This window comes from Dendrobates tinctorius, unplaced genomic scaffold, assembly GCF_039654945.1.
Source record: "Dendrobates tinctorius isolate UK_male_01 unplaced genomic scaffold, ASM3965494v1 ptg000001l, whole genome shotgun sequence".
In the NCBI taxonomy this organism is placed as follows: domain Eukaryota; kingdom Metazoa; phylum Chordata; class Amphibia; order Anura; family Dendrobatidae; genus Dendrobates; species Dendrobates tinctorius.
The window spans coordinates 3,872,873-3,896,646 of NW_027361669.1; the positions used below are offsets into that span (position 1 = coordinate 3,872,873).

At 45.8% G+C, this 23,774-nt stretch overlaps 1 protein-coding gene across 6 annotated transcripts in view; it reads right to left on the bottom strand.

Moving 5' to 3' along the window:
* Window positions 1–23,774, bottom strand: part of LOC141046529 (E3 ubiquitin-protein ligase RNF14-like) — a 175,849-nt gene that overhangs the window by 106,495 nt on the left and 45,580 nt on the right. For all 6 annotated transcript variants that reach the window (XM_073543530.1, XM_073541362.1, XM_073544268.1 and 3 more), the window contains 3 exons: window positions 22,409–22,912; window positions 19,995–20,223; window positions 19,273–19,445 (listed from right to left, as the gene is read on the bottom strand). In XM_073543530.1, coding sequence (XP_073399631.1) covers window positions 19,273–19,445; window positions 19,995–20,223; window positions 22,409–22,912 — 906 coding nt within the window. The remainder of the gene's footprint in view (window positions 1–19,272; window positions 19,446–19,994; window positions 20,224–22,408; window positions 22,913–23,774) is intronic.

The window sequence follows — 23,774 nt, forward strand, 5'->3', positions numbered from 1 at the left end:
GTTCTAATTTTCAATGTTCACTGAGCTAGCGGGAAGAGTATGGCTGCCATAAGGTCTCCCGTATACACTACAGAGAAGAGGAGATCCTGTTCCACCAGAGCACACCATCAAAAGTATGAAATACATCCTACAACAGTACTGAGCAGTGTAGCTGTGCATATAGCTGTGCATAACACTTACTGAGACCAACAGCATTACGGTGTTCTTTTTATTTCTCTGCCCCCCAGAGTTACAACCCCCCTCACTCCCACCACCTGACAACTATAGGTGGCAACTGTAATCTGATTCTAAATCCATCTTCAGCAAAGACAAATTAAAGGGGTGGTCCAGCTCCTAAAATGCATTTTTTTAAAATACAGTGGCATGTGAAATTTTGCGCACCCCTGGTCAAAATTACTGTTATTGTGAACAGTTAAGCAAATTGAAGATATAATAATCTCCAAAAGGCATCAAATTAAAGATAACACATTTCCATTATATTTTAGACAAAAAAAAAAAATCATCTCTTACATTTTAAAAATTACAAAAAGGAAAATGGGCCAATGCAAACATTTAGGCACCCTTGGAGATTTATGTGCTCAGATAACTTTGACCAAGGTTTCAGACCTTAATTAGCCTGCTGTGGTTATAGCTTGTTCACTATCATTGTTAAGGCCCCGTCAAACATAAAGATGCACCAGCGATCCCGACAACGATACGACCTTGTCAGGATCGCTGGTGCATCGCTACATGATCGCTGGTGAGCTGCCAAACAGGCAGCTTCACCAGCGATCAGCACCAGCGAGGACGCTGGTCTCGTAAGGTAAATATCAGGTTACTAAGTGGCGCGCGTCACATACTTACCCGATGTGTACCTTAGAAACCTGCGTGCTCGCGCCGGAAGCTGCCAGCACGCAGGTTTCTAAGGTACACATCGGGTAACTAAGTGACCCGCGCCGCTTAGTAACCCGATATTTACCTTAAGAGACCAGCTCCCAGCGCCTGCTTAGAGCGTTGGGAGTGTTGCTGATCGTTGGCTCCCGCTGCAACACGCAGCGATGCGCACTGGCTAGCGGGAGAGCAAAGATGAAAAAATGGCCCAGGACAATGCTGCACGATTAGCGATACTCGGCGGGGGGGGGAGGGGCGGTCGCTGATCACCGTCACACACAGCGATTTTGCTGGCGAGATCGCTGTGGCGTCACAAAATCAGCGATCTCGCTAGCGAGAATGCTGTGTGTGACGGGGCCTTTAGGAAAGGCCAGTGATGCAAATTTCCCAGCTTTATAAAAACTCAGCCTCTAACCTTCTGCAAAAAAACAGCAGCTATGTGTTCTTCTAAGCAGCTGCCTAGCACTCTAAAAATGGAAATGGCGGAGGCCCACAAATAAGGAGAAAAATATAAGAAGATAGAAAAGTGTTTTCAAGCTGCCCTTTCTTCAGTTCAAAATGTAATTAAGAAATGGCAGTTAACAAGAACAGTTGAGATCAAGATAAGGTCTGGAAGACAAAGCTAAATTTCAGTGAGAGCTGCTTGTAGGATTGCTAGAGAGGCAAATAAAAATTCCTGCATGACTGCAAAAGACCTTCAGAAAGATTTAGCAGGCTCTGGAGTGGTGGTACATTGTTCTACTGTTCAGAGACACCTGCACAAATATGGCCTTCATTGAAAAGTCATCAGAAGAAAACTTCTCCTTCATCCTCACCATAAAACTTAGAGTCAGAATTATGCAAAAGAACATCTAAACAAGCCTGATGCATTTTGTAAAAAAGTCCTGTGGACCGATGAGGTTATAATACAACTCTTTGGCCACACTGAACGAATTTATGTGTGAAGAAACAAGGGCACAGAATTTCAGGAAAAGAACATTTCACCAACCATTAAGCATCTGGGTAGATCAACCATGCTTTGGGGTTGTGTTGCAGCCAATGGCATGGGGAACATCTCATGGGTGGAGGGAAGAATGGATTCAATGAAATTTCAACAAATTCTTGATGCAAACATAACACCATCTATAAAAAGCTGAAGTTGAAAAGAGGATGGCCTCTACAAATGAATAATGATCCTAAACACACGGCAAAATCCACAATAGACTTCAAAAAGCACAAGCTGAAGGTTTTACAATGGCCCTCACATTCCCCTGATCTGAACATAATTGAAAATCTGTGCATAAACCTCAAAAGAGCAGTGCATGCAAAACGACTCAAAACAAAAATTGAAAGCATTTACAAGTTATGATACTTTCAAAACAGGGTGCAAGTAGGTATTAACCAGTAGGTATAAAATTTTGCATTGGCCCATTTTCCTTTTTGTAATTTTTAAAATGTTAAAGATGAAATATGGATTTTTGTGATAAACTCACCGTAAAATCCTTTTCTCAGAGATGCTCATTGGGGGACACAGATACTGTGAGTGTATGCTTCTGCCGCTAGGAGACTGACACAAAGTGAAAAAAAGAGGTTAGCTCCTCTTCCGCCGTATACACCCTCGCCCCTATTGTGGGCGGATCTCAGTTTGGTGCCAAATCAGTAGGAGGACAACAAAATCAGCCTTAATACAGGTACAACATGTCCAAAAAAACACCACCCTTATATCAAATAAGTAAATGCATATTAATTAAATAAAACAAGAGCCAACTGGCTAATAGGGTGGGTGTTGCGTCCCCCAATGAGCGTCTCGGAGAAAAGGATTTTACAGTGAGTTTATCACAAAAATCCATGTTTCTCCTTCGCCTCATTGGGGGACACAGATACTGTGGGACGTCCTAAAGCAGTCCCTGGGTGGGAGACTGACTCACCGATCCAAGCTACATGCACCTCTTGTTTAAAAGTGCGCCACCGCTGCTTGGAGAATCCTTCTACCCAGGCTCGCATCAGCCGAGGCCTGAGTGTGGATATTATAATGTTTGGTAAATGTGTGCAGGCTGGACCAGGTTGCTGCCTTGCAAACCTGTTCCGTCGAAGCCTGGTGCCGAAGCGCCCAAGAGGCGCCCACTGCCCGAGTAGAGTGCGCTCTGATCCATGCTGGAATCGGCGTGCCTCTAATGTGGTAGGACTCCTGAATAGTCAAACGAATCCATCTGGCTATGGTCGATTTTCAGGCAGCGAGTCCCTTCCTGCGCCCTTCGGGGAGCACGAACAGCGTGTCCGTCTGACGAAAGGGCGGCGTCCTCGACACGTACCTCCGGAGGGCTCTTACCGGGTCCAACGTGTGAAGAGCCTTTTCCACATGGTGCACCGGTGCTGGACAAAAAGAAGGCAAAACAACATCTTCATTAATGTGAAAAGAGGACACGACCTTCAGCAGAAAAGGAGGGACTGGTCTGAGCACCACCTTATCCTTATGGAAAGTGAGGAACAGAGCTGGGCAGGATAGGGCCGCCAGCTCTGAAACCCGCCTGATAGAACAGATGGCCACTAGGAACACCACTTTCCAGGAAAGGTACCTCAAAGAGACATCCTGAAGTGGTTCAAATGGAGCTTCCTGCAGAACACTTAGGACCAGGTTAAGGTCCCAGGCGTCCATAGGCGCCTTATAGGCAGGTACCAAATGGGAGACTCCCTGGATGAAAGTCTTCACCTGCAAAATAGTAGCAATTCTGCACTGGAACAGTATGGATAAGGCCGATATTTGTCTCCTGAGGGAACTTGGGGCCAAACCCGAGTCTAGGCCTGACTGGAGAAAGGCCAAGATGTTGGGAATCGAGAATCTTAGCGGAGAAACACTCTGGCCTCGGCACCAAGCAAAGAACACCTTCCAGGTGTGGTGGTTAATTCGTGCTGAAGCAGGCTTCCGGGCGCTAACCATTGTAGCGACCACCTTGCTCCCAAACCCTGCCTGGGTTAGAATCCAATATTCAATGGCCATGCCGTCAAACACAGGGCCCCTGAGTTCGGGTGGCAAATCGGCCCTTGAGAAAGCAGATCTGGGCGCTCTGGCAGCCGCCAAGGAACGTCGGCGAGTAGCCGCATTTCATCTGCGTACGACGCTCGACGGGGCCAGTCCGGGGCCAGCAGAATCGCCAGAACCCCTTCCGTCTTGATCCTCTTGACTCTCGGGAGTAGTGGCAGCGGGGGGAAATAGATATGGGAGGTGGAACTGGTTCTATGGCAGAACCAACGCCTCCACAGCAATTGCTTGCAGGTCCCTGGCCCGAGCGACATATGTGGGCACCTTGGCGTTCACTCTGGACGCCATCAGGTCCACATCCGGAGTTCCCCACAGCTGACAAATCTGCTGGAAGACCTCGGGATGTAGAGACCACTCTCCGGACGCAAGACCCTGCCGGCTGAGAAAGTCTGCCGCCCAGTTTTCCACTCCCCGGATGTGGACTGCCGAAATCACCGAGTGGTTTGCCTCGGCCCACTGAAGAACGTGCCCCACCTCGCGCATAGTTGCTCTGCTGCGGGTGCCCCCTTGGTGATTTATGTAAGCCACCGCCGTGGCGTTGTCCGATTGGATCCGGACGGGGCGGCCTACTAAAAAGTGATAAAACTGTTGCAGAGCCAGCCGAATTGCTCGTATCTCCAATAAGTTGATCGGGAGGCGTGCCTCCTGTGGAGGCCACCGTCCCTGGGTCGTGTGGTGGCGAAACACCGCTCCCCAGCCGAGGAGAATGGCGTCGGTTGTTATCACCAACCAATGGTCTGGGGGGAAGGGTATCCCCTGGGTCAGAGAGGAACTGGTTATCCACCAACCGAACGACTGCCTGACTTGAGAGGACAGTCGGCACCGCCGATCGAGCGTGAAAGGATTCTTGCCCCAGGCTGACGAGAGCGTGCTGCAGGGGGCGAAAATGGAACTGAGCGACCGTTATCGCTTCCATCGCTACCACCATTCTTCCTAGAATCCTCATCCCGAAACGAATGGTATGAGGGACTGGTTGGCGAAGAGTCCGAACGCCCTGTTGGAGAGCAAAGGCTTTTTCCCGAGGGAGAATTACCAACCCTCGGCAAGTGTCGAAGATCATTCCTAAGAAGGAAATCCTCTGAGCTGGCACAAGGGATGACCGAAGCCTCAGTCTAAGCCAGACTGGAGAAAGGCTAAGATGTTAGAGATAGAGAATCTCAGCGGAGAACAACCGTGGCTTCGACACCATGCAAAGAAAACCTTCCAGGTGTGGTGGTAAACTCGTGCCGAGGTAGGCTTCCAGGTGCTAATCATTGTAGCAACCACTTTGTGCACAAACCCGCTTGAGTCAGAATCCAAGAATCAACAGCCAAGCCGTCAAACACAGGGCCCCCGAGTTCGGGTGGCAGATCGGTCCCTGCGAAAGTAGATCCGGGCGCTCTGGCAGTCGCCATGGCACGTTGGCGAGCAGCTGCACTAGATCTGCGTACCACGACCGACAAGGCCAGTCTGGGGCCAGCAGAATCACTGGCACCCCTACTGCCTTGATCTTCTTGATGACCCTCGGAAGTAGTGGCAGCAGGTGAAATAGGTATGGGAGGTGAAACTGGTTCCATGGCAGAACCAGCGCATCCACGGCAATCGCTGCGTTCCCGGGACTGAGCGACAAATATGGACACCTTGGCGTTCACCCTAGAAGCCATCAGATCCACATACGGTGTTACGCACCGCTGGCAAATCTGCTGAACGACCTCGGGGTGTAGTGACCATTCCCCGGACACAAGCCCCTGCCGGCTAAGGAAGTCTGCCGCCCAGTTTTCTATACCCGGGATGTGAACCGCTGATAACATTGTGCGGTTCCTCTCGGCCCAGTGAAGCACGTGCCCTACCTCGCGCATGGTTGCCCTGCTGTGGGTGCCTCCTTGGTGATTTATGTAAGCCACCGCCGTGGCGTTGTCCGACTGAATCCGGACGGGGCAGCCTGCTAGAAGGTGATGAAAATGTTGCAGAGTCAGCCAGATCTCCTGTATCTCCAACAAGTTGATCGGGAGGTGTGCCTCCTGCGGTGACAACAGTCCCTGGGTCGTGTGGTGGCAAAAAAGCGCTCCCCAGACGAGGAGGCTGGCGTCAGTTGTGACCACCAGCCACTGATCTGGGGGAAAAGGTTTCTCCTGAAGAAGGGAGAAGCTGATTGTCCACCACTCGAGTGACTGTCTGACCTGAGAGGACAACCGGCATCGGTGATCGAGCGTGAACGGGTTCTTGTCCCAGGATGACAAGAGGGCGTGCTGCAGGTGCCGAAGATGGAACTGGGCGAACGGGATCGCTTCCATTGCTGCCACCATTTTTCTAGAATCCTCATGCAGAAACGGATGGTGTGAGGGACCGGTTGGCGAAGTATCCGTACTCCCTGCCGGAGAGCTAGGGCCTTGTCTTGAGGGAGAATTACCAACCCTTGGAAAGTGTCGAAGATCATCCCTAAAAAGGAAATCCTCTGAGCTGGAACAAGGGATGACTTCTTTACGATGACCAACCACCCTAAGCCGGCAAGAGTATCTAGCGTGATGCTGACACTTTCCTCGCATGCCCGCCTTGAAGGGCCCTTGATCAAGAGGTCGTCTAAGGGGGGGCGTGGCCTGCACGCTGATGGCGACGGCTGCTTGAAAGGAGAGCTCTGTGCTTCAGCAGGATAAACCGGCTCTTATCAGCTCACAGATAACAGGATTACCAGCTACAGGAGGTGTGAGTAACCCCAGCCCTCAGCGATGCCTAAGTTGAGACCTAAAAAAACTGGCACTCCAGCCAAGCTGACAGACTTTTACCCCCGGGATAGGGAAGTCTCCTCACCAAGCAAGATGGCGCTGGCTTCCCACTCAGCATCTTCCCACTCCTCACAAGGAGATACAGGCTGCGTGAGAGGCAATACAGGCATTCCTCTGACAGAGGAAACAATGCAATCTCTGCTGAAGACGCTGAGGGTTTCCCTACAGGGTGATCTCAGAGAAATAGTCAGAGAGCTGAAGGAAGAAATCAGGTCTCTGGGTGATCGCACAGAGCACGTAGAAACTAAAATGGCTGAATTTGCAACATCACATAATCTGATAGACGCTAACACAGCTTTGGAAAAGGAGGTGGAGGCACTAAAACTTAAAATCAGTGATATAGAGGACAGATCCCGAAGAAATAACCTAAAAATCAGAGGGATTCCCTCATCTGTAGCAGATAAAGACCTCCATGAATACTTCCACAAGTTTCTGCAGCTTAGGCTACTTTCACACATCCGGTGTGTGGGGTCCGGCGGCGTGCGGCGAAAAGCCGGGCCGCCGGATCCGGCCTGCAGCCGTGACACCGGATGTGTGTGCGGCGAGATGATACGGCTCGGACATTATTAAAGGAGCCGCAGGACAGAGGCAGCCAATGAGACAGCTGCTGAAAGGGAGGTGAGGGGAGGAGAGGATAGGAGAGGGGAGGGGAGGAGAGGGGAGGGGGGTGGAGAGAGAGAGACATGGGGGGTTAACATTAGTGTCCAGGCAAGAGAATCTCTCTCTCTTGCTGGGCACTTGTGGGGTTAACCCCACAGAGAGATCTCTCTCTCTCACCCAGACACTGTGAGTGTTAACCCCACAAGTGCCCGGCGAGAGAGATCTCTTACAAGTGTCCGGGTGACAGAGAGAGATCTCGCTCTCTCTCGCCGGGCACTTGTGGGGTTAACATTCACAGAGTCCGGGCATGCGCTGTGGAAAAAGCCGGTCCGGCGCTGCAAAAAAACGTTACATGGAACGTTTTTTCCAGACGCCGGACAGGCTGTTTTTGCCGGATCAGGCAAAAACCGGATACGCAGAATAGGTATCCGGCGCGATGCGGCAATAATGAAACTGAATGGGGGAAAAACCGGATCCGGTGGCAACCGGCGCCGGATCCGGTTTTTACACTTTTCGCCGCATCGCGCCTGATGCTGAAAACCGGATGTGTGAAAGAGGCCTTATACTTCCTGGATGGGACGCCAGAGACCTGATAGTGGACAGAATTCATACAGTCCCTAAATCCAAAGGCATAGATCCAGCTCTGCCTAAAGATGTCCTGGCTAGACTTCATTTCTATAAAACAAAAGAAGCTGTGCTGTACACACTGAGGGAAAGTCCAGCCCTGCCAGACACTTTCATGGGACTAAAAATCTTCCCAGATCTTTCTGCTACAACTCTTAATAAAAGAATAGAATTCGCCCACCTTTCTAAACTCCTTAGAGATCAAGACATCAAGTACAAGTGGGGTTTTCCGGTGAGGATGATAATTTTCAAAGACGGAGGCACTTACATATGTCATACTCCTTCTCAGCTGGGCAAATTGCTGGATGACTGGGGAATAGCCCACCCACCAAACCCTGGTGGGCGGGAGAATCAAAGAGGCTCTCCAAACAGGATTAACCCTGAATGGTCAGCAACTTAGCTGGGACTCCTTCCTGCTTATGGCACCTGCTGTCTCTGCTCCTGTGACACGGGATGTCACGTAGCCCCCCTGATGTTCTCGCCTATGGCGAGCGGTTATACTCCGGTCACCCTACTCGGGGCACACCGGTGTTGATGGAACTTTTTTGTTTTTGTTCCTCTTCTCACAAATGTTCCTTAATTTTTTTCGGAAATTTCTTTCAATTCCTTGTTGGTCTAACCCCTCTCATCCCTGATGGCGTTCCTAGGAATTCAAACCCCCCTGCGGCTCCAATATGAGAATTAAGATATTGTCTATTAATGTGAACGGACTCAACTCCCCAGCAAAAAGGTCAATGATGTGGAGAGAGGTGATGGCATCTAACTGTGATATAGCGTGCATTCAGGAGACCCACCTTCTTTCCACAGATAATAAACGGCTACTTCATCCCAGGTTTCAACACGCCTTTTTTGCTAATGACTCAAAAAAAAGAGGAGGAGTGGCCATTTTAATAAAGAACTCAGTGGCCTATAAATTGATAAATGTCAGTTATGGAGCGGATGGAAGATATATTATTTTGTCTTGTTATATCAACAGCGTCCCTTATACCTTGGCAACGGTCTACTCCCCAAATTCATCACAATTGACCTTTGCTAGGAAATTTTTCCAAGCATTCAAAGATACTGCCACAGGGGCGGAAATCATCTGTGGAGACTTTAATATACCTGTTATACGGTCCATGGATTGCTCCAACATCAACATCTCACATGCTAAGGAACTTAATCGTCTCATCAATGAATTCCATTTTCATGACATCTGGAGATATTTACACGCATCAGAAAGAGACTATACATTCTTCTCTTCCAGGCATCGCTCGTACAGTAGAATTGATTTCTTTTTGGTCGACAGCAAATCTATAAGTAATTGTGTTGCAGCTGATATTGGTTTAATCACTTGGACAGATCATGCGCCGATCTCTTTGTCTGTTCAGGGTAGCTTTAATGTTCAAAATTCCCCCAGGTGGAGACTGAATACTAGCTTGCTTGGTAGGCAGAAGGTACATGATGAAGTAGAGTCAGTGTTAACAGAATATTTCAAACTTAATAATAATGGGGAAATTTCTGACGAGACCCTGTGGGCTGCTCATAAAGCAGTAGTCAGGGGGCAGCTCATAAAACTAGCCTCCATCCAAAAACGGAAAAAAGACGCAGATATTAAATATATATTAACCCGTATTCATCACCTTGAATCCCTGAATAAAGCCAAAGCAACCCGTAACTTGACTAAAGAAATTGTAACCCATAGATTCCAACTAAGATCCCTACTCCTGCAAAAATACGAACATAATCTTAAAAAAAATAGATCGACATTTTATGCTATGGGGGATAGAGCGGGGTCCTTATTGGCAAGAAGGACGAAAAAACGTGAGATCCAATCTAAAATAGAATTCCTGAGGGACCCAAACGGAACAATCACTAGACATCCCATTGAAATAGCAGAAGCATTTGCGAAATATTATGAGGCCTTGTATAATCTAAAATATGATTCCAACACGTCACAGCCGACTCAAGTGGATATACAGGGTTTTCTAGACACCCTGGATCTTCCCCGGGTCTCAGATGAGCAATTAGAGGAACTTAATCTTCCCTTTACTACACATGAAATCCTAGGTGCCATCAAAATGACTAAGTCTAACTCTGCCCCAGGCCCTGATGGGCTGCCATACGAATATTACAAACAATTTACCTCCACTCTGTCCCCCTTTATGTTAAAAACCTTCAATTTTTGGCAAAATAAAGGGTCAATTTCCCCAGACAACTTAGAAGCGATTATTATCACGCTACCCAAGCCAGGGAAACCTGCAGACACCCCGAGTAATTTTAGGCCCATTTCACTCCTAAATTGTGATGTAAAAATTTATGCCAAACTAGTGGCGGATAGACTTCATAAAGTGATCCCGGCCTTAGTGGCTCCAGATCAAGTTGGTTTTGTGACAGGCAGGCAATCTAAGGATGGCACCAGACGGATGCTTGACTTGATTAGACTGGTGGAGATATCGGGTGGACCCAGTGCATTCCTGTCTCTTGATGCTGAAAAAGCCTTTGACAGGGTGCACTGGGGGTACCTGGAGAGAGTTCTAACAAAATTCGGGTTCTTGGGGAAAATCAAGTCATCCATTCTAGCTCTCTACTCTTACCCAAATGCGTCAGTGTTGGCATCGGGGTTTCTGTCATCTAAATTTCAAATAAGTAATGGCACTCGCCAGGGGTGTCCATTGTCTCCCGCTATTTTTGCTTTAGTGGTAGAACCTCTGGCGGAAGCTATACGAAAAAACATAGCCATTTCTGGTATAAGAGTTGGGGAATTTGAACATAAACTTGGTCTATACGCAGACGATGTGATAATTTCCTGTTCTAACCCTGTAGTTTCGATTCCAGCAGTGAACACATTATCAAACTTTTCGAAAGTGTCGTATTATAAGCTTAATGCGGCAAAGTCTTTGATATTGCCGTTTAATGTACCGGTGGAGGCCAGGAGTGCGCTGGAGGGGGCCTTTCAATTCAAATGGTGCGACAGGGGGATACCTTATTTGGGTATTAAGCTGACACCATCGCAGATGTTAATTAAAGAAAATTTAGAACCTCTGATCCAAAATTTAGAAAAGGAATTGGGAAGGTATGAAAAAATATCGTTGTCCTGGATGGCCAGGATACAGTCCTTTAAAATGGTTTTCTTACCCAAAATATTGTATGTGCTCAGATGCCTACCCATTAAAATTTCTCACAAAACCCTGATGAAACTTCAATCGTTGACTAACAAATTTATCTGGGGTAATAAAAGGGCTAGGGTCGCAGGTAAAGTGTTATATCCCCCATATGACTTAGGGGGATTGGGCACCCCAAACATAACGGCATATTATAAAGCCTTACTAATTGAATCACTAAAGGAATGGTGGCGTCCAGGTAATTCACAAAGATGGGCTCAGATTGAAAATTTCCTGTCCCGCCAGGGCTCGGTCAGAAGAATGGTGGAAGCAGAATATTTGAGCCGTTCACGGTTCTCCCCGTGTGTTCCCACCATGTCAGCCTCCCTGGAGGTCTGGCGAAATGACTTGATTCATAAGATTCAGATTCCTCTTTCAGAGATTTCCCTCAAGTCGTTGGAATCTCAAATACCCTTTTTGAATCTGGCCAGGTGGGAGGGATCGGGCATTACAGTGCTGGCGGATCTCTACTCTGATTTGGGTGTTAACCCCTTTAATGAAATAGTACGGAAACACCCCTCTTTAAAGGGCTGTTTCTATCAACACATCCAAATTAGTCATTTTCTGGCCTCTAAATTTCCTCCAAAGTCGAATCCTCTGTTACCTACAACAAAGGCCTTGGTATTTAAAAAGATAATTAAATCCAAAGGTATCTCCTCAACATACAAATGGCTCAATAACCCCCCTGAAGAGCAAAAATCTTCTTATATGAATAAATGGGACGTGGAGTTGAGTGTCTCTACCTCTCCTTCAAACTGGCACTCGGCTTCAGCAAATATCCAAAAATATTCCAAGTGTATAAATCATCTGGAGCAACTGAAAAAAGTACACCTGCGATGGTATCGGTCCCCAGCCAACTTAGCACAGTTCCTCCCAAATTATTCGCCACATTGTTGGAAGGGCTGCCTCCAAAAGGGTACTCTTGGTCACTGCTGGTGGGATTGTCCCAAGGTTTTCTCGTTCTGGTTGGAGGTGTTTGGCCTGATGGGTGAGCTGACAGGCAATCCTATTAATCCGAATCCGGGTCTGGCAGTGCTAAACGTGGGTATAGAGGAGTTCTCTTGGGAATCGAGGGGATTATTAGTTCACATTCTAGTTGCTGCCAGATATTGCATAAATATCCACAATTCGGGCCTGAAAATACATGGCACTCCCCAACTACTGTATATACCAAAAAGATCAAGGAAGCATAATGCCATAAAATGTAATTTACTTTATTGAATGACGTATAACAAAGATAGACATAAAAAATAGACATAAAAAGAGATGGATATATCGGTGGATATCACTGGTACAAATGTGCTAAACGTGTACAGATACACAAAAAATGATATACCTAATAATCAGATGTCGAAGATATCATAACCAAGTGTATCAATAAGAGGTATAAGAAGTATATAACGTATGTGCGTTCTTAGGCGACTGGATTGTAAAATGCTATGGTAATATTACTATCAAGAAAGAGAGCTATAGGCATCCATGGCAGTGATATGGCCACCACCCAATATATATGACCCAAATGGCCAAAAAGAGCTCTTAGCAGCTAATACATTAATATGGCCAAGTTAAATGCACGACATTACTATAATACTTTGGACAAAAATTCATGTCCTAACAGACAGGTAATGATATATGTATTCACCCCCTGTCACCGCTATGACACTGCATAGACACATATATTATTATAATATAACACTGCTATAATTTGGACAACCCAGTCCTAAAAAAGTGCTAATAGTGCAAAATGTAAGTCTGCTGTCACAGCTGTAACATTAAGTAAACGCGCAAAAAGAATAGGCCAGAATGTTCAATGATTATAAATGCGCTGTTTTAGGCAATTAGAATGCCAGGTAGCATAAAGTAGTATATACCCACATAGTCATATCACAGACATGGGTACAAGGAATGACACAGAGTGTGCATAGCATATAAGTCCCCATAGAAATGCTGATAAGCCCCCTTAATTAAGAGCACATATGACCTGAGATACCGCGGTTCCCGACGCGCGTTTCGCCTTAGCTTCGTCCTGGGAGGTAAGTGCTCTTAATTAAGGGGGCTTATCAGCATTTCTATGGGGACTTATATGCTATGCACACTCTGTGTCATTCCTTGTACCCATGTCTGTGATATGACTATGTGGGTATATACTACTTTATGCTACCTGGCATTCTAATTGCCTAAAACAGCGCATTTATAATCATTGAACATTCTGGCCTATTCTTTTTGCGCGTTTACTTAATGTTACAGCTGTGACAGCAGACTTACATTTTGCACTATTAGCACTTTTTTAGGACTGGGTTGTCCAAATTATAGCAGTGTTATATTATAATAATATATGTGTCTATGCAGTGTCATAGCGGTGACAGGGGGTGAATACATATATCATTACCTGTCTGTTAGGACATGAATTTTTGTCCAAAGTATTATAGTAATGTCGTGCATTTAACTTGGCCATATTAATGTATTAGCTGCTAAGAGCTCTTTTTGGCCATTTGGGTCATATATATTGGGTGGTGGCCATATCACTGCCATGGATGCCTATAGCTCTCTTTCTTGATAGTAATATTACCATAGCATTTTACAATCCAGTCGCCTAAGAACGCACATACGTTATATACTTCTTATACCTCTTATTGATACACTTGGTTATGATATCTTCGACATCTGATTATTAGGTATATCATTTTTTGTGTATCTGTACACGTTTAGCACATTTGTACCAGTGATATCCACCGATATATCCATCTCTTTTTATGTCTATTTTTTATGTCTATCTTTGTTATACGTCATTCAATAAAGTAAATTACATTTTATGGCATTATGCTTCCTTGATCTTTTTGGTATATACAGATATTGCATAAGTAGCTATTGGAAATCCCCAAAGACACCTACATTAGTTGAACTATATAACCGAATTAATCTCCAATGCCAATATGAGTTCTGTCTGGCTCACTCCATCCGCGCCAAAAACAAAATACTTCAGACTTGGGACACGTGGCTAAACTCTGTATATGCATCCCCTTTCAGGCATCTGTTTCCAGGGCAAACTGTCTGAGATTAATAAAATGGGTCAAATAGGGTCAAAGAGACTGTTACGCAGGGAGTTCATCCGTACCACATGTTAATATTCAAGGTGTTATAACTCTGTTGTTGTTACTGCTCGGGCTACCCCGGAACGCCATCTAATTCCCTACCTCCCCCCTCCCCCTCCCTGGTTGCATCTTTGCAACCATCCATGGTTCTCCCCCCCCCCCCCCACCTCTTTCTCCCCTCCCTTTTCTTATCTTCCTTTCTTACTCTCTGGTTCTAGTTGTTTGGAACCCTCGTTTTGAGGATTAAAGAGTAAATTGGTAGGTTGACTCTATACGTATTGGGTGTTGATTAACCAAAAAAAAAAAAGTTGCAACGGACATGATTGTTGGTGGTGTGATAGGAAATGTGAATCATAATCAAAGGATTTACTACCACGTGTTACAGCGTTGTTCTCTTTGTGTATTATTGCCAATGATACCTGAATTTCTCCTATTTGTAATGTAACTTCCTACAATAAAAATTGATTGGAAAAAAAAAAAAAAAAAAAAAAAGAGGTCGTCTAAGTAGGGAAATAAGACTATGCCCCGGGAGTGCAGGATGGCCATGGGGACTGCCATGAACTTTGTGAACACTCTGGGGGCAGTGGCTAGCCCGAAGGGCAGCGCTGCGAACTGGAAATGTAGACCGATGATGGCGAAGCGTAGAAATCTTTGATGCGGAGGAAAAATGGGGATATGTAAATAGGCGTCCTGGATATCGATAGAGGCCAAGTATTCTCCCTGCCTCATTGCTGATATGACTGAACGGAGAGACTCCATCCGGAATTGTCTGATCCTGATAAATTTGTTCAGGAGCTTTAGGTCCAAAACGGGCCTGACAGTCCCATCCTTTTTGGGGACTGCAAACAGGTTGGAATAGAAGCCCTGAGTCTTTTCGTTTCTGGTACAGGAATAATGACTCCATTGTGCCGGAGCGAATTGATGGATCCTAGTAGAGCCCTTGCCCGGGTATCCCCCTTGGGAAGACGGGAAAGAAAAAAATCGTCTTGGGGTACTTGACAAATTCTATCTTGTACCCTGAGGACACCAGCTCTCTCACCCATGTGTTGTGTGCGATGTTGAGCCAGACGTGGCGAAACCAGAGTAGGAGGCCGCCTACCTTGCTTGCACCATTTGGCTTAAGATCTTTGGGACCTGGATCACCTCGACCTGGATTGGTTAGTACGCATCCTCCCCAATGGATTGGCTCTATATGAGACCTGTCGATCCCTATTCTGGTTGAGGCGACCTGAAGCGGCGGAATTGGCCGCTGTAGTCCACCCGGGGTTGCGAAAGGCCCGAAAACGTGCCTGAAACTGGTGACGAAATGGCAGTTTGACCTTTTGTTGAGGGAGAAAACCGCTCTTCCCTCCAGTGGAGTCCGAGATGAACTGATCTAACTTTTCTCCGAATAGGCGGCCTCACTGGTATGGTAGCGATGTCAAGGACTTTTTTGAAGCTGAATCGGCCCTCCATGTCCTCAACCTTAGAGCTCTCCTAATGGAAATTGCATTTGTGGCTGCAAGTGCCGCGCAGTTGGCCGCATCTAAAGATGCAATGATCAAGTAGTCCCCCGCCATAGCTATCTGACTTGCGATATCTGATATTTCAGCTGCTAGGTCTATGTCTTCCAAGGCTTTGTTCAATGATTCTGACCAAGAAATCATGGCCTTGGCTACCCATGTTACCGCGAACGAGGGAAAGATTGCTGATCCTGATGCCTCAAACACTGAGCGAGCCAAGTTCTCTATGAGTCGATCAGTGGGATCCTTAATAGAAGAACCACTAGGTACATATAAGTAGGGTTCTTGTAGCCAAGCGTGACACAGGTGGATACCACCGCTGGGGATTCCGTCCATTTTTTACAGAGATCTGGGGAAAAGGATAACTTGCCTCGAGTGCCTTCTGGCCCGAGAAACGCCTGTCCGGCCATTCTCTGTGTCGTTGCACTATGTCCTCAAACTCAGGGTGAGTGCAAAATACTCTATGGGGGCGCTTGACTCGCTTAAATGACACTTTATGGCACGAAGCTAGGGTGGACTCATCCTCAATCCCCAGAGTCTGGTTGACGGCTTCTATGAGACTGTCAACCGTTTCCTGACAACCCGGCGTATCTAGGTCAAGGGGTTCGTCCGAGTCGTAGTCCGAGCCTTGATCGCTATCGACTGATGGTGACTGAGAGCGAGAAGCAGAGCTCACAGATGCCGAAGCACCGGATGCCCCCGCGTCTGCCTGGAGTGAGAGTGCCCCCTGCAGGCCGGAGGCTCCTGTGAGGTAGAGGACCCCTCTAAGACAGGCGAGCCACTATCCCTGCCCCTATCTGGGGCCCGAAGGGACTCGATTGTGACAGTGATAACGCCCATTCTGGGGGACTTGGTACACTGGGCTCGGTCGCAGGTGAGGGCTCCTGGGCACGTTCGGACTCGTAGGCTTCGCATACTCGCTTGGTCTGTGCCCACGGATAAGCGGCCCGACAGGAGATGCATGCAGTGTACAGAAACGTGTGCGCCTTAGCTTTTCCTGACATGCTGTACCTGCCAGGCCTCCGTGCTGAAAAAAAATGCCGGGGGAGGGCGCTCTTCGTTTTTCTTAGCGTGGCCTCTCTGGGGGCTAGGGGGCAACACTTACCCAGTCCTGTGTCCCCTGTGTCCTGGAGTGCGGGGCGTCGCTTCGTTCTGCGCGCCACAACTGCGGACAGTACCCTGGAAGAAAAAAGGGATTCTGGAGGCGGTACTTCCGTGTTGCGGCCTAGTTTCGGCCCGAAGCCGGGGCCTAAATTTCTTCAGCGTCCGCCCAGGTCACTGGGAGGCGGGGCCGCCGTGACACAACGCCGGGGGCGGGAACTTCCGGCAGCGGCCTAGCGACGGCCGAAGCCACGATTTTCAACATCCGCCCGGGGGGGGCGGAACCGCTGGGCCCCAGAACCAAGGCCGGGAAACGGGTCCGCCACTGCCAGATGCGCACATCTTGCTGCTGCCGCCCGGAAGAAGCTAAGCCACTGCAGGAGCCCTCCCAGGCCACCCTCCTCCTTGCTTCAGCTCCTGCTCAAGTAGAGGGGAGGGGGGCCGTACGAGAAAAAGGACGGTGCAGACATCCTGGCTCCATCTAACCCCTTCAAGGGGTGAGGAGAGGGACGGTCCACCCCATTGCCGTACCGCAGTCTTAGCATTGGTGGCGCAGTGGGGGCCGCACGGACTGCACTTGTGCCTCTGCAGCCTAGGGTTTCAATACCCTAGGGCGTCAGGGATAAGGCTGGCATCATTCCCACGGTGCGGGAGAGGATACGTGGAGGCGACACTCGCACGTGCTCGCCCGTTGTTGGTTTGGGGAGACCGGACCCTTTCAATAGGGTCCGTTGCCCTTGTCCACCTTCACGTGGAAAAACACTGAAAAAAATCCCACGTTGCGGGAGAGGGTACGTGGAAGCGACACTCACACGTGTTCGCCCGTTGTTGGTTTGGGGAGATCGGACCCTTTCAATAGGGTCCGTTGCCCCTATCATCTTCTTGAAAAAAAGAAGAATGTCTGGAAAAAATCCCCATTGCGGTAGAGGATACATGGAGGCGACACTCACACGTGCTCGCCCGTTGTTGGTTTTGGGGAGATCGGACCCTTTCAATAGGGTCCGTCGCCCCTGTCTTATCTTCATGGGGAAAAAAAAAAAAATCAGTCTGGAAACAGACAGATGTGTGCCTCCAACAGACACTAAGCAAAAAACTTGTTTCCGCCCGCAATCGGGGTGAGGGTGTATACGGCGGAGGAGGAACTAACCTCTTTTTTTCACTTAGTATCGGCCTCCAGGCGGCAGTAGCATACACCCACAGTACCTGTGTCCCCCAATGAGGCGAAGGAGAAATATTGTTTATGAACTTTTTTTTGCATATTCTGAGAACAATGACTTTTTCCTATGCATGACTACAGAGATGTATGAATGCTTGTATTTTTTATTAGTACCACATTTTCATTGTACCTCTTTAATAATGGCAATACCAGATATGTGTCTTTTTTGGGATAATTTTTTTTAGTAGCTTAATCCACTTATTATTCTGAAAATTTTTATTTTATTTTTTTTTTTACATATTTTTAAACACTTTGTTTTTTACAATATCAATTAGTCCCATGGGGTAACTCCAACATGCGATCCTTGCATTGAATACAGACAATATACTGCACTAATATAGTGCAAAACATTATCAAGACTGTCAGTGCTGTACAGTCATAATTTAATAGGCTTTGATCTATGGCAGCACAGGGAGCCGGAGAGTCCATGCACTGCAATGCACATCCAGCTGAGGAAGCCGCTGGGGTCCGCAGGCCCCCTCTCTCACAGGCCCAGTTGCAGCCTGATGTTGTTCTCCAACTTCCTTCGAAAATCAGTTACGTGTGAAATAAGTGAAAGTGAAGCGGCCCCTGACTGGCTGCAGTTCATGCCGCATAACAACATTACACGAGCCCCGGGAGATCAGGCAGACACAATGGTAAAATGGTGTCAGCACTGGATGTCAGTATAGGATTTTGTTATTTTATATGGGGGAAATACAACAAGTAACAAGGTTATCCGAGTAGTGGCCAACCTCTTTCACATGGAGGGGTCGCTTTTGACCGTGGTATACAAAAAGTTAAGTGACAGCGCTCAATTTCTTCAACTACATCTCTGTTAGCAGGAGGCACAGAAAGTTATTAAGCAATGGTCGCCCTTGGATCACGATTCTTTGATGAATCACGTCCTAATTGAAAAGTAGTACATTGAAATGTGAAAAGGCAATGAACTGATGAAAGTCCTCTGTAAATGTTACGCAGCTGGCACTGGTCCATAAACCAATATAGATTTATGGTCTGTTTTTATGCCAGCTGTCTCAGAAAGCCGATGGTCAAGTGCACAGCAGTCAAGGACTGCACAGGGCCCTGGAGAGAAGACAGAAGCGGTTTTCAAGACTCCAGTCCCCACATATGCTGATTGAGCATTGTGCTTGTTCATGGAATGAAGGTGCTAACTGTTTATCCAGGTAGTCATGTGATTGGTCATTTGACTACAGGGATGCCAGTAGTAGGAGGCTGTTGCTAGCTCTTTTCCGGCATATCTCATCCCTATTAGTGACAATAGTGACCTTAAACAGCCTGGTTTTCCCTGTAACCAATGTAATAATAAATGTAATTATTAATAATAATAGTAATATATCAACCTGAATATGAGTTCCACAGCGAGGACAGCACTTGGAGTTCTGCTCCAGCCAATCCATACTCTCCATTTCTTCTACAGCTTTCTGGATTACTCTCTTTCCATATCTCTTCTCCAGGAATTTCTTGCCTTCATCATCTGCAGCCAAATAGTCTTGACGCAAAGAGATGAGTTTTTCTGAGAGAGTAAGAAGGGTAAATAAAAGAAATACTAAGGATTATTGATGTTCATTTAATAGACTTTATGAGGGATATAACTTATTTGAGATTTTCATTATTTTAAAAAACAAATTCAAAGAGTATTTTTATACCAAAAACTTTGATCCAACAAATCCAACCTGAAGACTATCTGTCTCCCCAGGTGAATGTTTAGTTATTCTGACCTTTAGTTGGACTATGTTCAATGGGTTTGCCCTATTACATCAGTATAATGAGGTGTTGGATAGCTCCTTGTAGAGGGTATCGAATCTTCTACACATAGTAAGCATAAACACCCTGAGGTATGAATTTCAAGACTCTACAATAATGTACAACGGTCAAAAGTCCAATTTTTGTCAGATTCTTCCAGAACTGACGATTATTTAGAGTACCATATACTTATTTTCATGCTGTCTCCAACCTCAAATCCCAGAAAACTAACTTTTATGATATTATGACTTTGGTTGAAAACACCAAATAAAATGTATTTTTCTGCTTGTTGCACAGAGACAATAACTACTGAACCTACCTGCAGTTACTTTGCAAGAGGAGACTCCATGGAAGGTCATTTTACACAAGATACAAAATGCATATTGGCAGACTGAGCAGATGCCCATTGTATCCTCCGGCTCCTGCATGACTGGGGTCTGACAGCCTGGACGAGGGCAGTAAACAACATCGGCCATTAAATCCAAGCTTGATTGCAGGAGGAGACGATCATAGCGGCTAAAAAGCTGCTCCTCCACCAGATTCTTTACCTGTATGTAAAACGGATATGAACAATTTACTATCTGTACTCAGACATGGAATCCAGATCAGAAGATAGCACTCAACATCTTCCCCATGCAATACAATAAATAGCCTGAACTCCATCCTTGGCTTCATACCTGCTCTATTTGTCTTTGCTTTTGGAAGACAATAAGACTGCTCACATACCTAACTAGCCACATCACAGTAAAGTAGCTGACAATCTGGACAAAAAATATTTTTCCTTTTTTATTTCTCATCTCTGTTGCAGCGATAATAGCTTGTAAAGTTTATATGCAAAAATCCACTATAACTAAGGAGGTGGTAGGAGAGAAGCACAGAACAGGTGTTCACTAATGTGTCTAACCATGTCACTAAGATCTCACTGCTGGCACATACCATGACTGATACCAAGCACAGAAGGAGGACAGCTGCCTTCTCTCTGGTCGCTTTTTTTTTTTTTTGCTTGCATGATACTGCCTGACTGGGCGATGTCTTGCAGAGGGAAAAGTCAACACTCCCAAAGAAGAATCTCCGTTAACCTTTGTTATTGTGGAAATTAGCATATAAACTTTACTAGCCAATATCGCCATATGAGACTTGAGAAATAATAAAATAAAAATTGCATTTTATTCACGTCTTCAGCCCATTTATCATAATGAGGTCAGTTAAGCATGGAAAAATGGTGAAAAGTCCACTTTAAAGTGAACCTGTCCCTTCATTCATGCTGCTCATACTACAGGCATCATGAGCCTGCACAATTAAAGCCTGGTATGTCTTTCTTAAATGCTCCTGGCATTTCAGAGAAAGCATCAGTTAAAGTTCTGGCCGAGGACCATAGGCAGACGTGCTGCAGGTCGGTTTCTCCCTGCAAAGCTCAAACTGACTGATAGGTCACTTGAGAAGAACATATCAGAGAGACCTGTCAATCACCTGGAGGGCAATCATACAGGGTCTAATTCATGCAGCCCGTGGTTTGAGCAGCATGAATCTAAGCAAATGGAGAAACCAAATATGTGAGATCTATTTATTATTTGCTTTTTTACAAAAAAAATAATACATTGTAATCATAAAAAAAGTTTCCTGTTTTCTGCCTGAGCAGTAAACATAACAGAAGTGGTTTATTTTTCTTCATTGTAACATTTTTCTCATGTTGATATTCTAGATAATAAACCTTTTTTATTTTGTATTGAAATGACTGAATGAGGCCTTGTTTTTGTTATGAGGCACATTTTACTATTTCTTTCCATTTTCTGATATGCATACCTTAGCATCTAAGAGCACAAACTTGATGTGGCCTACAGTTTCTAATTCCTCAAGGTTGCTGCAAATTGCCAAATCATGTTGGGGAAGCCTAAGGTGTCCATATGCCTTAACATAGCGGTTGGCTGAAAGCTTGTCTCTCCCTTCGCTACTATACACGAATTTTAGTCTCAGATTAACATTTATGTGTTTTCAAAGAAGAGCTTATCTCCCTTGAGAACCAAAAGGATTATGTGTATGATTTCAAACTGCCCGATCCTCAAAGGGGGAAGAGTCAGGATGCCTCCACATACCCAGATGGTCAGTGGGGTTGGATAACTGTAATAATCTGTGTATAGGGGTGTTCAATGTATAACAGTTTTCAAACACTGGAAGTTCTATTGAAATTGAACTAAGAGTTTCATAAAATTTTCCCTGTACATAGCTATAAGCTCTACTATTAATGGACACAGTCAATTGATTAATGTTGCCCATGGGCCAGGTATGTTTTATCGGCGCAGTTTGAAAAGCCGACCAGAGACTATAGGGAAAGACCTAGCTAGATCAGCGCAGCCGGAGGCAGGATTCTCTCCGCTGTACTCCAGTTAACAGGCAGGTCTCTCCCATTTGTGTACATATGGAGAGACTTGTTAATAAAGTAGAGCGGTGCGGGGAGAAGAACACCATGGGCTGTGTCGGACTAATCTCATCACTACATTTCTCGGTCACCATTTCAAAACATTTTGCTCTAAAACAATTCAGAGTTTCAAATAAGACATATCTGGATGCAATTGCGCAGCCAGGCTTTGATTCATGTAGCCCGTGGTTTGGGCAGAATGAATTTAGTGACAGGTTCCCTTTACTTACTAGTACGGTACTTTGGTTGCAAAGTTAGAAATATTTTTGCACTTAAGCCATTTTGTATGGCAAATGACTCAACAAGCTTTCCCTTACCTGAGCTGGTGTTGCAACAGATTTGCACTTTGGTTCAGGGCAGTTTAGTGCATGAACTTGTCCGTCTTTAATCTGGATTTCAAAGTAGTCTTTGAGACAGCTGTTACAGTACACATGCTGGCAGTCCTTAAAGTGGGTGCACTCACTGCCCAGCTTCTCCATAAAACAGATATTGCACAAGAACGGTTTACTATCAAAAACCTTCTTCTCCTGAGCTTCACTGAAGACCAAGATGTACTTGACCAGGGCCGACACTGACTGCACGTCCTGTATGGCCCGTTTATCAAATGATCCTCTTTCCAATGAGACCCCATCATCAGGGGTCTTTTCAGGGGGTTGCATACGGTTCTGTAAGCCATTGCTAGACAGCTCAATTTCATATGGAGATTTTATATTCAAGTAATCAAGTGTCTCTTCCTTCAGAAACTGAATCCATGGGAACAAGACAACACATCCACTGTTCTCCTCCCATAGATCATCTAGACGCTGACATAACAGAGTGAGCTGAAATAATAAAAATCAAACACATTGAAATACATTTTTGACTGATTTAGAAAAAGAGTTTTAATTCACATATGAAGGGTTTAAATCCAATTATTTTAATCTTGAAAAAATCGTCACTTTCCATTATAATTTTCACCCATTTTAGGCTCTTTACTTACTCTTCTGCAGCATTGGTCTATATACTTCCGGTCTTCCTCCGCAGATCTGAACAGAATATAGCCCCACACACACAGCCCCAGCAATCCTATCTATCTAACTACAGTATCAGTCCAAAGTCTTGGACACCCCTGTTCATGCACTGGTTTTCCCTGTTCTTATTGGAATGTGCACCCTGTAGATTCAGCCTGAAGGCAGCAAAGCCACGAGGGAACATATATGGAAACAAGACATAAACACGTGTGAAACAACCAGAACATATAGTAAATCTTAAACTCCTCAACGTTACCTCACTTATACTAAGATGACAGCTTTATACACCCTTGGCATTGTCTAAAGCAGCTTCAACAAGCAATCACATGGAATGGCTTCCAATGAAAAAGTATGCCTGTACTTTGAGGAATTTAAAATTTGACACATTCTGGTTTGTTTCACATGTGTTCCTTCATGGTTTTGCTGCCTTTCATTCTGAATCTATAATATGCACATTTTAATAAGAACAATAAGTCTAAGGTGGACCATTTCTGTTGGTGGAGACTGTCAATCTGTAGTAAGGAGACCATGCAATGTTTATTTTAGAAGTTAAATTTATCAACTCTAAAAGTATATTGATTCTGTAACTCGCTTTGCCAAATAAAACGATAAGAAGCCAAACCAGACATTCTAATTTCAGTTTTCAAGGTGTTTGCCCCTCATCAGGGCAAAG